Source organism: Pimephales promelas, chromosome 5, assembly GCF_988280905.1.
Source record: "Pimephales promelas chromosome 5, fPimPro1.hap1.1, whole genome shotgun sequence".
In the NCBI taxonomy this organism is placed as follows: domain Eukaryota; kingdom Metazoa; phylum Chordata; class Actinopteri; order Cypriniformes; family Leuciscidae; genus Pimephales; species Pimephales promelas.
In genome coordinates, this window is record NC_142773.1 from 39,089,730 (window position 1) to 39,104,192 (window position 14,463).

At 36.4% G+C, this 14,463-nt stretch overlaps 1 protein-coding gene across 1 annotated transcript; it reads left to right on the forward strand.

Moving 5' to 3' along the window:
* The first annotated feature begins 5,049 nt into the window (after positions 1-5,049).
* Positions 5,050-7,696, forward strand: neurod6b (neuronal differentiation 6b). The gene is made up of 2 exons (XM_039675402.2): positions 5,050-5,158; positions 6,148-7,696. Exon 2 carries the CDS (start codon positions 6,153-6,155, stop codon positions 7,119-7,121), a length of 969 nt encoding a protein of 322 aa, XP_039531336.1. The 5' UTR covers positions 5,050-5,158; positions 6,148-6,152; the 3' UTR covers positions 7,122-7,696.
* Positions 7,697-14,463: the final 6,767 nt, after the last annotated feature.

Here is a 14,463-nt window from a genome sequence, read left to right on the forward strand (position 1 = left end):
AAAAAAAAAAAAAGTCACCCCAAAAATGTGTTTCTTTAGTGAATTATTCTTTGGTAACAGTCAGATAAACTCAGAGGAAAGATCACAGGAAGAAATGAAAACACCTCGCACAGAAAGATTGCACCTGTTATAATGTGAACCTTTGTGTTTTGATCGACGATCAGTATGTGTGTGTGGTGGAAATCAGGGTGCTTTTTTGCGTTTTGCAACACGGTGAAGGTGTGATTATGAAATGTGAGGCGCACCCCAACACCGTCAGTAGTGTAGGTGTTAGTTAATGCCACACCAGAAACATCTGCGGGGGGAAACTTCTATTTTTAAGAGCTTTACTCAAGGAAAGGTATACGGCACACGCTTCTCTCTCTAACACATCCTTCTTTTGTGCCACCAGCAGCTTCAGTCGGACCACCAGTCAGTGTCACCTGTGATTCTGCCAGGCGGTTTGTCTCATCTCCGTCTCATTGTGAGAGTTCCAGCGCCTTCATTAGCAACTCGGCTCGTCACACTGCCTTTAAATGCTGATAATGTGATAATTAAAACAGCTGACGAGCACGAGCTGTCATCGCTGTGGCAACAAAAAGCCTCATTTACAGGTGGAAGAATAGCAATCATTCAGGTTTACCATCCACCTCCTATGGTATAGCTGATAAAAAAAAAAACACTGGGTGGTTTAACGGTATGCAATTGTTTCAGATGGAATAGCTACTGTAGTATTTTGATAATACCAGCCAAAAGTTTGGGGTCAGAAAAATCTCCTTTGCTCACCAAGGCTGCATTTATATGTTTAAAAGACAGTAAAAACAGTAATATTGTTGCATATTGTTATCATTTAAAATTGCTGTTTTCTACAGTGAATATATTTTAAAATGTAATTTATTCCTGTGATCAAAGCTGCATTTTCAGCATCATTACTCCAGTCTTCAGTGTCACATGATCCTTCACTGAAGAAAAAAAAAAGAGAGCAACATAATTGCTATACATTTTGTCCAAACTTAATTTGATTGTGTTCAATCTGCTTAAATATATGCAAAATTTAAGTTTAGGCTACTTAATTTGTGTTTGTCCGTTTGTCCGTTCGTTTTATGTGTTTTTGAGAAAAGGGGAAGACTTAAAAGTGCGTTGTTGTGTTTAATGTTCAATTACATTGAAATTACAGTGTGAAGGAGAATGAGCATTTGGTTATGACACATTGATTTGACACAACTTACAAATCTTATCATTAAAGATGCCAAAAAGTGCTACTGTATAGTAAATAGATGGTTATCGTCTAAAAACTGTAAAAAAAATATTTTCAAGATTTGTTATCACAACATATTTTCTTTTGTCAAATCAACTTTATAATAATTTATTTAGTTGAGATAACTTATTATTTTGAGTTTCTGATGATTAAGTTAATCTTCTTCATTGTATTAACTCTCTTTTTCCAGTTGAATCAACTTAAAATTTTAAGGCAACCCAGATTACTTACGTTTTTAAGTTAAACCAACAATATTTTTTTACAGTGTAGTAATCACAACATTTTTTCTTTTGTCAAATCAACTTAAATTTATTTAGTTCAGACAACATATAATTTTGAGTTTCTGATGATTAAATCATTCTCCTTCATTGTATTAACTCACTTTTTCCAGTCCAATGAACTTAAAAATTTAAGGCAACCAGGTTACTTACGTTTTTAAGTTAAACCAACAATATTTTTTACAGTGTGTGACACTAAAATAAACTATATTGCATTGGATGAATGGATATACTGTATGTAACCTGAATCATATCAGTTAATCTAAAACTAGTTGGGCTGACACTGTTAAATTAAGCTGTGTCCAACCATAGTATAAGTTGAATCAACCTTAATAAATTAAGTTGACCCAACCTAAGTACATTAAATTGGAATAACAGAATTGCATAATGCTGAAATAAAGCATGTTGATCATGTGGAAATCCTTTCCATGATTTTTTTTTATGTTCATTCAAAGAGTTTTTTTTTTTTTGTGTTATCACTCTAATGCTGATTTTTTTTAATCATACAGTATTTTTCATCTTTTTCCGCTACATATTTTTGTGGAAATCCACAATTTTTTTTTCATGATTCTTTGCTCAATAGAAAGTTCAAAAAGTGTAACATTATACAATTCTTTAATTGCACTTTTCACCAATTTCATGCTTAATAAGTGTTCATTTCTTTCTGAAAATCTTTCTGACCCCAAACTTCTGAATGGTATATACTTGCATGGTGCCACGTCCAAAAAAATCGAATTCGAATTGTCAATAAGATTGAAAGTCCCGAAAGTCATTCCCGTTGGAATTCTTCCAAACTTTCTCCTCAGAGTATTGAGTGTGTGTGAATGTGTGTGTGTGTGTGTGTGTGTGTGTGAATCATAAGAGTAGTAGGTGGCAGATAAATGCATTTCCCCTTTCTCTCTCCATCTCTTTCTTTCAACAATGATTTATTACCTGAAAAGACCAGAGAACTAATTAGTGGAGTAATTAATTAATTTAAATTTGCATATTTGCATTTGCAATTAGTGCAGTCAACTGATTAGTCTGAAATGAGGAGTTTGACTCATCAGATGCTGGTGTGAACTGGACCAGAACGTGCAGAATGCCAGCTGAGGCGTTTTGGGGGGCAGAGTGTGAACGTGTGTGTGTGTCCAAATGTTGCCGTTTTGGGGACTGCCCTCTGCTGCACAGAGAAATATTTACTGGAAAAGTAATAGTTTGTCTGCTATTTGATTTAAAGACGATGAAGCGTAAACTAAACACAGCTGCACTTCTAACAGTCTTCTCGCAACACTGCGCTACAGAGATTCAGAGCTGTCACACACCGTGGGCCTAAGTTACTTAACACAGCAATATCTAACACCAACAAAACCATGCTACTACAATGTTTTATCTGTAGGAAAATATGGGTTTTTGCATGCTTTCATTCACTCAACCATTCATCAGTCATATAATGGAGGTCTATGGTCACCACCTCAAAGAGCATGCAGAGAAGTCCAAATTAAACATGATTTAATGATTCGTAAATGTAAGTACACATTGATGGCCTAAGACACGAAACGAGCGGTTTAATCGTTTTTACCTCTTGTAACCACAGCCACAAAGCGCCTGCGCCCTCAGATCACTTGGACGTGGCTGTGGTTAAAAGAGGTAAAAACTATAAATACTGTTCGTTTTCTCACACAAACCGCTCGTTTCGTGTCTTAGTCCATCAATGTGTGCTTACATTTACGAGTCATTAAATCATGTTTAATTTGGACTTCTCTGTGCATGCTCTTTGAGGTGGTGACCATAGACCTCCATTATATGACTGACAGACAAGAACGGTTTGACCTAAAAATATCAAAATTGAAACTACTGTGGAAACAAAGACATTTACACCTTGGATGCCCTTGACGTAAGCTAAAACATACCAAAAATCAATTTCAAAGTGAACTATCCCTTAAATGAAAAAAATATGCAGTTTGTTGAATTGACCCAATAGCGAGGCAAGTTGTGGCAAACAAACTTTGCAATTGCTTCTCCAAAAAAAAATTATGATAATAATAATTCATTAAACAGCAGAAATGTCAAATATAATAATAATATATCACTGTAAAAATAAATAAAAAGTTGAGTTAACTTAAAAAAATAAAGCAACCAACTGCAAAGCATTTTTAGTTCACTCAACGTCAGTGGTTTAAGTTGTGCCAACTCATTTTTTGAAAGTTCACTAAAGTTCACTATTGGTTTCGGTTAAGTAGCCTCAGGAAAGTCATTATGAGTTGAAAGTAGGGTTGAGTGAACTTTAACAAACACTGTTTTTATGATAAATACTATTTTTTGAATAATGGTTTCATAAGGAATGTATAACCTTTAAAATAGTAAAACAATTATGGAAGACAAAACAAATAATTAAATAGCAAAAACATTCAAATGTAACATTTTAAATGTGAATAAAATAAAGAAAAGGTTTAGCCAATGAAATGCTGGGTTGTTTTAACTCAATTTTGGGTCATTGGGTTACATTTTTAAATGACATTTTAACCCAATGTTTGAGTTTGTCCATATTTGACCCAAAATTGGGTTAAAACAACCCAGTATTTTTTAAGTGTACAGTAACTTGCCCCATTCTGCCTATGATGGGAAATATGAACTTTTCCCTGTAGAACAGTTTGTTCAACATTACAGTTAAAATCGTCCAGCATTATATGAGTCTTGTTCCTCGGTGTGGTTTTATTGTTTTCACCTTACCTAAATATTGCAAACATACACTCTAAACAGCGCTGGGTTGTTTCAACCCAAATTTGGGTCAAATATGGACAAACCCAAATGTTAGATTCAAAATGTCATTTAATATTTTACCCAACTTTCACTTTCAACTGATTTTTTTAATTACATTTTTAACCCAACATTTGGGTTTGTCCATATTTGACCCAAATTTGGGTTGAAACAACAACTTGGTGAATTCAGGGACACTTTTTGCAATTGAGATGATTGAGAAAAAGTTTCCCAATCAATCTAAAAGTCACAGTTCTGCTTTGATATTTGAGGGTTTGATAGCCTATTGCACATCATGACAGCACAATGAATGAATTATTTGCTGTTTACCAACTGAATGCTCCTTAACATGTCTATGCACGCGGGCTATTATTCATATTTACTGTAGATGCAGAGATTCGGTGTAATATCTGAACATTTATTATCCATCAGACGACTCTAACATGCACAGTGAAGACATCTCAACTGATTTGCTCTTGCCTGCAGCATCCGTCGCCCTATAATCAAATACACGCTTCACTTTAAAGTCTAAATCATTTAGTCGTTTCTACACTGGTATTGCCGCAGCAGTTCTGGCATTAATCTCTTCTTTCTTTTTTTTTTTTTTTACCCGGAGTTTTTTGACGGTAAATGAGAGCCTCCCGGTGCCCATTACCGCGCGCACCAGATGATGAGAGCGGAATGAAGGTCCCTGGAGACTGCATCATGTGACCAACAAAACGTCAGTGGCAGATGGCATGGGTACCAGCGCTGGTGCCTGGCATGGGTGTCATTTCTCTGTGAAAGAGAGAGAGAGGGAGAGGGAGATTAAAGGAATTCATACAGCTCCACATCAAGCACATGGGAGGCAGCTCTGAACGTCGCAAGGAATTTGAACATGCGAGCTGAAAACTGAACGAAACAGGTGAGCCTGATTTAGAGCTTCAGTGTTGGCATGAATGTGTTATTGTTGTGTTTATTGTTAAATAAAAAAAAAGAACGTTTAGCTCCAGTCGTATTTGTGTTATGCAATGTGCCCAATGTCATGGTTTTGAGTTCACCCAGGATTGTTCTGGCTATATTTTGAAGTGTTGTTTGTCTGAGTCGGGCAATACATGGGGAGTAACATCGCCAGATTAGCCAATTAGAAATGAGCTACAGGAGTGAAATCTCTATCATACATGACCACCACCCTCCTGAGCTGACAATAGAAGCTGTAAATCTTTGTGAAAAACGTTTACAGAACAACAAATTTGTGTCTAGTAAATTGATTTGCGATCACGTTAATGAATGTTAAAATGACAAAATGTGCATCATCTGTGATGTGAATCAGCAGGTTATCATTTGATTTGACATAAAACATCAACACAAAATGAATATGTTTTTTAACTATTGATTCATGATCATAATGCGTACATTGGAACATTTTCCAGTTCTCTTGCACTCAAAAATGTATAGGCTAACAAAATAATCATCACGCAGGCCTATAGATTTGAGTGGCCAACACATTCTGGTGTTTTTTTTTTTTTTTTTTTTAGCCTTTTATATTTGTTAACTGTTTTGAATGAAAATGCTGATCATTTCAAAGGACGTTTTGGGATGGCAAATCATATTAGTTCCACATAAAAATGCGTAAAAATGGCACTCTTTTTACTTGACAGGTATTTACTACGCCGTTTAGGTGTAAAGACACATATCTGAAACACATTTTGAAACATTTTTATTGGTCCAACATAGTCTCGTTATGGCTTTACTAATAATCTATGTTATAGAACGTAATGTAAAAGGCTCTTCAACAGACCATATTTTGTCGTAGGCTAAATAAAATACTTGAGTGACCCATGGGCAGTTAGGCTTCCGGGTGATTTGACGTCAAACTGTTTTATTTTGTTGTTCATTTTTGTTGTCACACAGGGACGATGCTAACCGTACCATTTGAAGACCCAGACATGATGCGCGAGTCTCAGTTTGGTGCGACATTCACGCGTCAAGAGGACGCGCGGACACTCAATAATAGCGCCGAGCTCAAGGAGGCAGAGGACGGCAACACGGACAGGGAAGAGGAGGAGGAGGAGGAGAGAGAGGACGAGGAGAACGACCACCCGAAGAAGAAAGGCGCGCGTAAAAAGAAATTCTCCGAAGGACGCGGCGAACGCGTCAAAGTGCGCCGCCAAGAAGCGAACGCGCGCGAGCGCAGCCGCATGCACGGCCTCAACGACGCGCTCGAGAGCCTGCGCAAAGTCGTGCCGTGCTACTCCAAAACGCAAAAACTCTCCAAGATCGAGACTTTGAGGCTGGCCAAGAATTACATATGGGCTCTGTCTGAGACTCTGAGCGCGGGGAAGAGGCCCGACCTGCTCGCGTTCGTGCAGACCCTGTGCAAGGGCCTGTCGCAGCCCACCACCAACTTGGTCGCGGGTTGCTTGCAGCTGAACTCCAGAAATTTCCTCACAGATCACAACGGGGACGTGTCGTTCTCGGGCAGGCCTCAGTATGATTCTCTGTACCCGTACCCGAACGCTGCTGAGATGGCCACGCCCACCGGCCTCAGCTCTGGGACCCGGGACAGCGTCAAACCGTTCCGGCCCTACAACTATTACGCGTCCTACGAGTCCTATTACGACAGCGCCTCTCCGGAGAGCAGCAGCCCTCGCTTCGAAGGCCAAATGAGTCCTCCGATTAATTACAACGGGATTTTCTCGCTTAAAAAACACGAGGACCAAGTCGAGTACAGTAAGAACTGCCATTACGGGATGAGATACTGTAACGTTCCCGGCCGGGGCTCCATGTACCGCGTTTCCCCAGACAGCCATTTTCCTTATGACTTACATCCCCGCAGCCAATCGTTCCAGAGCCAGGACGAATTAAATACTGGTTTCCATAATTAAAAGCGAGCATAGGGGTTGGACGCCAGCTACACTAATCTGTTAATTAATTAGGGCGTGTTGCTGATTGTTTTGCTTTGTTTTATTGGCACGTTTGGTTTCATCATAAAATACTGTAAAATCAATTCTATTTATTTCAAACTGCATATAGCTACTGCTCATGCATCGACGCAGGCTGTGGTAGGCCTATTACAATCAATTAATCGAAAAAATAAAACGAACATTCTTGTCTCGTATACTGTGGAAATGGATTTATTTGCGTGTTACATGAAACACAGAATCATGATAGCAATAATGGAACTATGCAACACAGTATATTATCGTGCAGACATGTAAATAGCCTTATTGTGTGAATTTTATTACTTATAGACATCTGTGTCTTTGGACTATATACTCACTCACCCTTTTGACTGATTTCGCTTAATGTAAACAAGAAAACTATTGTGATTTTGCAACGTGGAAATGTTTCTTTTCCTGTTTATTTTGTTGACAGAGGAGCATCTCGGGTCTTGTGAATGATGTGAACTTGAGGGGCTCGTGCACTTCGTTCGGCTTGTGGAAATAAATCTTAAATGTGATCAATTGTGTTTATGCTCTTTCTTGAGAAAGTCACCTAAAAGATGCCGTGTTTTAAAATATTAGACCAGATACATTTACGCAGCCTACTAATATTTAGAAACAGAATACAATTTGGCATCAGACTGTGGGCTAATCTCGACATTTACGTTTTAAAGGTATTAATATTATTATTAATTTAATAATTATTAAGTTATCAGATGCATATCTGATAATAACAGGAAATATAAAAACGAATGTAAAAATGAAAGAATTCAAAAATGTAAAGAAGGCTTTAAAAGTGGTTAGTTTGATACAAATAAAAAAAACTCTATGCATAACTAAATAGCGTTGTTAATATTCTCATTTTATAATGCAATAAACTTTTACACTTGATAAATCCTCCACAGCACGAATGAGACATGACAGCTGACAATCGGGCGGAAAAACACTTGGGCGATATTTGTTGTTTGTTATGCTTTTTTAAAGTGAAGGCTAAGCAAAAAACTTGAAATAATAAATATTCAATTAGCAATTGTTTGCATTTGACCTTATGTTTATTCATATTTGGATATAAGTGCTCCACTGGGGTTTCAGCATGAACATGTTGAATTCATTATGACCTTTTACAAGCTTGTTAATAATGTATGTTAACCAAATAACGAACTTTAATGCAATTTATTATTGTTTAGATTATTTATTTATTATTGTTATTGCCGTCATTATTATAAATAAGATATTAGATAAAACATCGAGTGAATTTACATGTTTACAGATGTCCTCCTACAGATTTTTTTCAGATCAACAAGATGTCGGAAAACACAAGTCGGGAGATAACAGTTACTGTATGTTTATTTCAGATTTAAATTATACATTTCTATTCTAGTTTTTGAGTATATATTTTTTTATTTATTATTTAAGATATTTCAAATACATTTTCAAAGTTTGTAAAACGAAGAGGCGAAATTCAAGATTACTGAAACAAGATCAGTTATTCATTCTGTGATTCTTCTTCTTCTTCTTTATTATTATTATTTTTTTTATTATTAATATTAATATTATATTAGGCAACATTTCATTAATGTGATATTCTTAATTTATTCCTCTCTTTTTGAGAGTCAAACGAATAGTTCTTGATGGCGGACAGATTTGACTCAATGCCAGAGTTTGACCGACTGTCACAAACCGGTTTTAATACCGACCATTCAAATATTTATCAAAAACAGCAATTGTAAATGTGTTATTTTTTTTTTAGAAATAAATTTAGAAATAAAATGTAAAATTCCATTGATCAGAAACCGAGCATTTCTCAGTCTGTTTTTCAGTCTAATCTGTTCGCGACAAAATTTGTCAGTGAGATTTACAGCCATTTAAATATCTTACAATTTATCAGATAGGCTACACACGTAAAATATACATTTATGAATACTTTTTTTTTTTTTGTTGCAATTTTGTTTTCAGTCTGGCATAAAATATAGCTGTGAAGTTTTAAATCATATAGCTACGTAAACATCGTTTGTATTTGGTTGTAAAATTAAATAAAATTAAATAATAACTTAAAATTAAAAGATCATAAAATAACTAAAATAAAATTGCTGAGAAGGAACATGAAACCCATTTTGGTTTTTGCTCCTCTGTGACATCAACTTGTCCTGCTCTTATGGTGTGAAAATGTGTGTGTTTGGCATGTGAATCTCTGGAGCTGGAAACCTCCAGGCCAATGACACCATCCTTCCTCTCACACTCATCCTCTCCTTCAGTCAGCCTCTGACAGCTGCTCCGTGACAGGAGGAGTGTGTGTGCAACGCGTGTGTGTGTGTGTGTGTGAGAGAGAGAGAGGTCTGCAGGCAAACAGTCTCGGGGGTGAAGGTCTCAATGCTTGGCATGCATTTGCTCTCCTTTGACTGAGAGGTTAACCGTGAATGTGCCCCCCCCCCTCTCTCTCTCTCATATGAGACTATAGAGGTAAAGTGTAGCAGCATATGGCATATTCTGTGTGGGTGGCAGAGCTGGGGGCGTCAGTCTGGCTTTTATATGGACACAGTTTTCACATTCATATCTGTTCTTTATGAGTCCATGCGACCCATATTAAAATGCTATTCATAATGTATGCAACACATGCATATATGCATGTACATAACACATACAATCAACTTACCGGTACTCTAAGTGAATCAATTAACGAGTGGCTCATAATTGCACCCTATGGCTGAATTGTCAATATGTCACAAGTAAATATGAATAGCATTTAAAAGAAATTACTATTGCTTCATGAAATAGTGTGTGAGATGCAAGGTGAGACAAGCAAACAGATAAATCGATAGTAGACACTCTGAAAAATGCTGGGTTGTTTTAACCCAACCCAATTTTGGGTCAAATATGGACAAACCCAATTGTTGGATTAAAAAAATGCAATTTATAAATTTAACCCAACAGGTTTGTCCATATTTGACCCAAAATTAGGTTACAGTAAAATAATCCAGCATTTTTTATAGTGTAGATAGATGTTGGGTTGAAATGTTGGGATAAAATTTTAAAAAATTACAGTTGAAAGTGAAAGCTGCAGTTGGTTTAAAAATTTTAACCCAACATTTCGGTTTGTCCATTTTTGACCCAAATTTGGGTTAAAACAACCCAGCGTTTATAGATAGATAGATAGATAGATAGATAGATAGATAGATAGATAGATAGATAGATAGATAGATAGATAGATAGATAGATAGATAGATAGATAGATAGATAGATAGATAGATAGATAGATAGATAGATAGATAGATAGATAGATAGATAGATAGATAGATAGATAGATAGATAGATAGATAGATAGATAGATTAAATTGTTAGATATGGATGGAATGGACAGACTGACAGACAGATAGATAGATAGATAGATAGATAGATAGATAGATAGATAGATAGATAGATAGATAGATAGATAGATAGATAGATAGATAGATAGATAGATAGATAGATAGATAGATAGATAGATAGATAGATAGATAGATAGATAGATAGATAGATAGATAGATAGATAGATAGATAGATAGATAGATAGATAGATAGATAGATAGATAGATAGATAGATTAAATTGTTAGATATGGATGGAATGGACAGACTGACAGACAGATAGATAGATAGATAGATAGATAGATAGATAGATAGATAGATAGATAGATAGATAGATAGATAGATAGATAGATAGATAGATAGATAGATAGATAGATAGATAGATAGATAGATAGATAGATAGATAGATAGATAGATAGATAGATAGATAGATGGATGGATGGATAGATAGATAGATAGATAGATAGATAGATAGATAGATAGATAGATAGATAGATAGATAGATAGATAGATAGATGGATAGATGGATAGATGGATAGATAGATAGATAGATAGATAGATAGATAGATAGATAGATAGATGGATAGATAGATGGATGGATAGATAGATGCAGATTTTATGCAGATGGCACAATGAACCTGAACTTAATAATAATTCCAAATAACTTCTTCTTTCTCTCTGTAAACTTCTTTCGACAAGAGAGAAAATCATTTTAAATGGTTTGTTTGTTTATTTTACCGAATATAATGAAATGAAAATGAATATAATTCCAGTCCTGATAAATAGCAATTGTTAAAATGGACAAACAGTGTCTTGAATGGTTAAAGGGCACAATCCCTCTGAGTCTGGCATTACCTAAAATAAATAGCCTGTTAGAAATAATTTCGGTGATTAAAAGTGAAAAATGCTCTGCCCCCACAATGGTGATTTACCACCTTAAACTTTGGCTGCAGAAGTGAATAATAATTCCCAGAGAGAGAGAGAGAGAGAGAGAGAGAGAGAGAGAGAGAGAGAGAGAGAGAGAGAGAGAGAGAGAGAGAGAGAGAGAGAGAGAGAGAGAGAGAGAGAGAGAGAGAGAGAGAGAGAGAGAGAGAGAGAGAGAGAGGACAGCTCTAGTCACATCGTCAACCCTCCCCAAATTTCCAGCCTTCCCCGGGACACAGATGGCATGGGACACAAAACTCTCCCTATTAAATTCCTAATAATCATTTCTCTTGCGGAATGGTGTGAGAGACTGGGGAGGGGAGGGGTGAGGCCGAGGGATCTGCTGTTTTAATTAGATGCTTTAAGGAGCAGAGGCGGTGTGGGAAGCAGTGCATTCTGGGAGTGATGGGTGCAGGGCTGCCATAAAATGACACCACAGCAGAAGCCAGAAGCTCATTTGCATGTCAGATTGGCATCGGATTGGCACGAGGCCTGGGCACGGGGAAACACTTCTGAACTCAGCAGTCAGAGGTCTGAAGAGGAGAGAAAGACTGCAATTATGTTCCAGCGTTTGAGAGTCTATATTCGGAGAAATGAGAACAAAAATTACGTAACACTATTGCATGATTTTTTAAAGAAGAGCCTACGCGTTAAGAAGATTCATTCCAGAACAAATATTCATACAGATGTCGACTGATAAATGTGATTGTTTTGTCGTCATACAATGCCTACACATTTGCTGCATATAACACATAAGTTCGTTTATGCCTATATAGCACAAAACACTTATGTTAATCGATTTGACAGCCATAATTAATATTTAATAATTTATATTTATATAGGCCTAACATTTATATCAATAATAACAATATTATAAAATTATGTATAGAGTATTTTTGGTGTGTTTAATTTAAGATAACATCACACTGGCATACATTCGTGACAAGAATTGTGAAAAGAAATCTTTTTCAGCTCAATCTTAAATAAATTCATATTTTAAGATGACAATTATCAAACAACTCTCTTTCTCTCTCTCTGTCTATATAGCCTATATATAGGCTATATTAAAGTTTGCAGATATAGCCTACAGGTGAAAATTAAACACGTTATACATTTGTGAATACCATTTTTTTTTATTCAGCCAGGGATAAAAAATATAGCCTGTGCTGAAGTTTTAAACCAACATCGTTTGTATGTTTGGTTGTAAAATAAAATATAAAATGAAAAAAATAAATAGCCTATAGGCTATGCACACAGCATTGTGATAGCAAAGCATTTACACTCTACACACGGCTAACTTTACAGATCTATTTTCATACAGAATGAAGTTTCAATTTCATAGGAATTAACATGATACAGCCATTGATTAAACATGTATGAGTTCCCGTCATTTATATAAATCATAAGTTTATTGGAGCCCCAAAAAGACTAATAAGAGACGTATTTAACTTCCATTAGTAAAAAGTGATGGCAGATCATTTATAATAGCGGTCCTTGCTGAGAGGCTGAACGCTATTAAAGAGTTCATCTCGAAGTCAGAACTTCCTATATTGACACTTGTACAAAGTCACGATTTACAGCACACGAGAATGCAGAACAGACAAAGGCTTTAACGGAGTGCGTGACGGTGACGGTGCCCGAGGCACGATACAAATTAAAAGTGTGCTTACCATCAGCTATTTGAAATAAAAGTGATTTTAAAACCTGGGCACGGAAAATAATCCTACACTCTAAAAAATGCTGGGTTGTTTTAACCCAATTTTGGGTCAAATATGGACAAACCTGAAATGTTGGGTTAAAAATGTAATGTAAAAATGTAACCCAAAGGCTGGGTTAGTCCATATTTGACCCAAAGTTGGGTTAAAACAACCCAGCATTTTTTAGAGTGTACATTAAATGAACATTAAACTGAGCAGCTTTCCATGTGTCAGATTTCTCCATGTCTGTGCTGTTTGTCTGTGAGCTAATGGGACACGTTCCAACTGCCATTACCCAGAAACACACCTGCTGTTCACAACTGATACCAAATCTAAAATAAATCAGACTGTGTGTGGAGTTGATTGGAAAATAAAATCTAAACTGTTCGAGTGTGAAACTTCTGCCAGCATCACAATCATTTTAAACTCTGCCTAAATCTTTTATTTTCTATATTTATTTCTAAAATGTACAAAAGCTGTCACTTGGGCGGTCTACCATGTAGAATTGAGAAACCCTTGTTATTAGCGCCACTGGTGGCCGTTAAGTGAACTGAACGGAGACTGAACGGAAGGCCCCGATATAGGCCTACTGTAAATATTTTGGAAATACCTTTGCAGCAAAATACGATCATTGCAATCTGCGTGCTGATTGCTTTCTTGACAATAACAAAATATTCACACAACAAAAATGACAGCGGTCGGAAAATGGGAGTTAAAGTCCCCATGAAATCAAAATTGAACCTATTTACTTTGTTAGCGCATATTACTAGTCTTGTGGTGAACAATTAATCCGTGCAAGTGAATATATATTTTTAAAAAAAATGTTTTACCTTAGTAATCTTTAATCAAAATCTGAAAAGTTACTTCCGGTCTGGAACGGTTTCTTTTTCTGATGACGTAGGTTTCACAGTTTGGGTGGGGAAACGCTTAACCACTCCCCTCAAACCGTTAGTTTGCTATGAGCGAGAGATGGAGAGGAGGAGCGCTAGAGTAAAACCCTGCCCTCTGTTCAATATTCCGTTTCACTTGGAAATACCTCACAGCACTGGAGAAAAATCGTTTGCAACTTCCGGTTCACGGGGACTTTAAGAAAACATCTGATCATGTGGATTTTCCAGAAGCTCTGCGATTCACCTGCATCATGCCGACTGATGAGGTAGGCTAATTAAAATTAGCAACACTTTTATGATGGGCCCTAGTTTGTATTTGAGCCTATCTGGCGGATTAGTTTGAATGAATGCATTTTCTTTGCTCGACACCATATCTCTTTGTCTCTTTCGCATTTCCTAAACATCGCATTCGTTTCATGAAATCGGCCCGC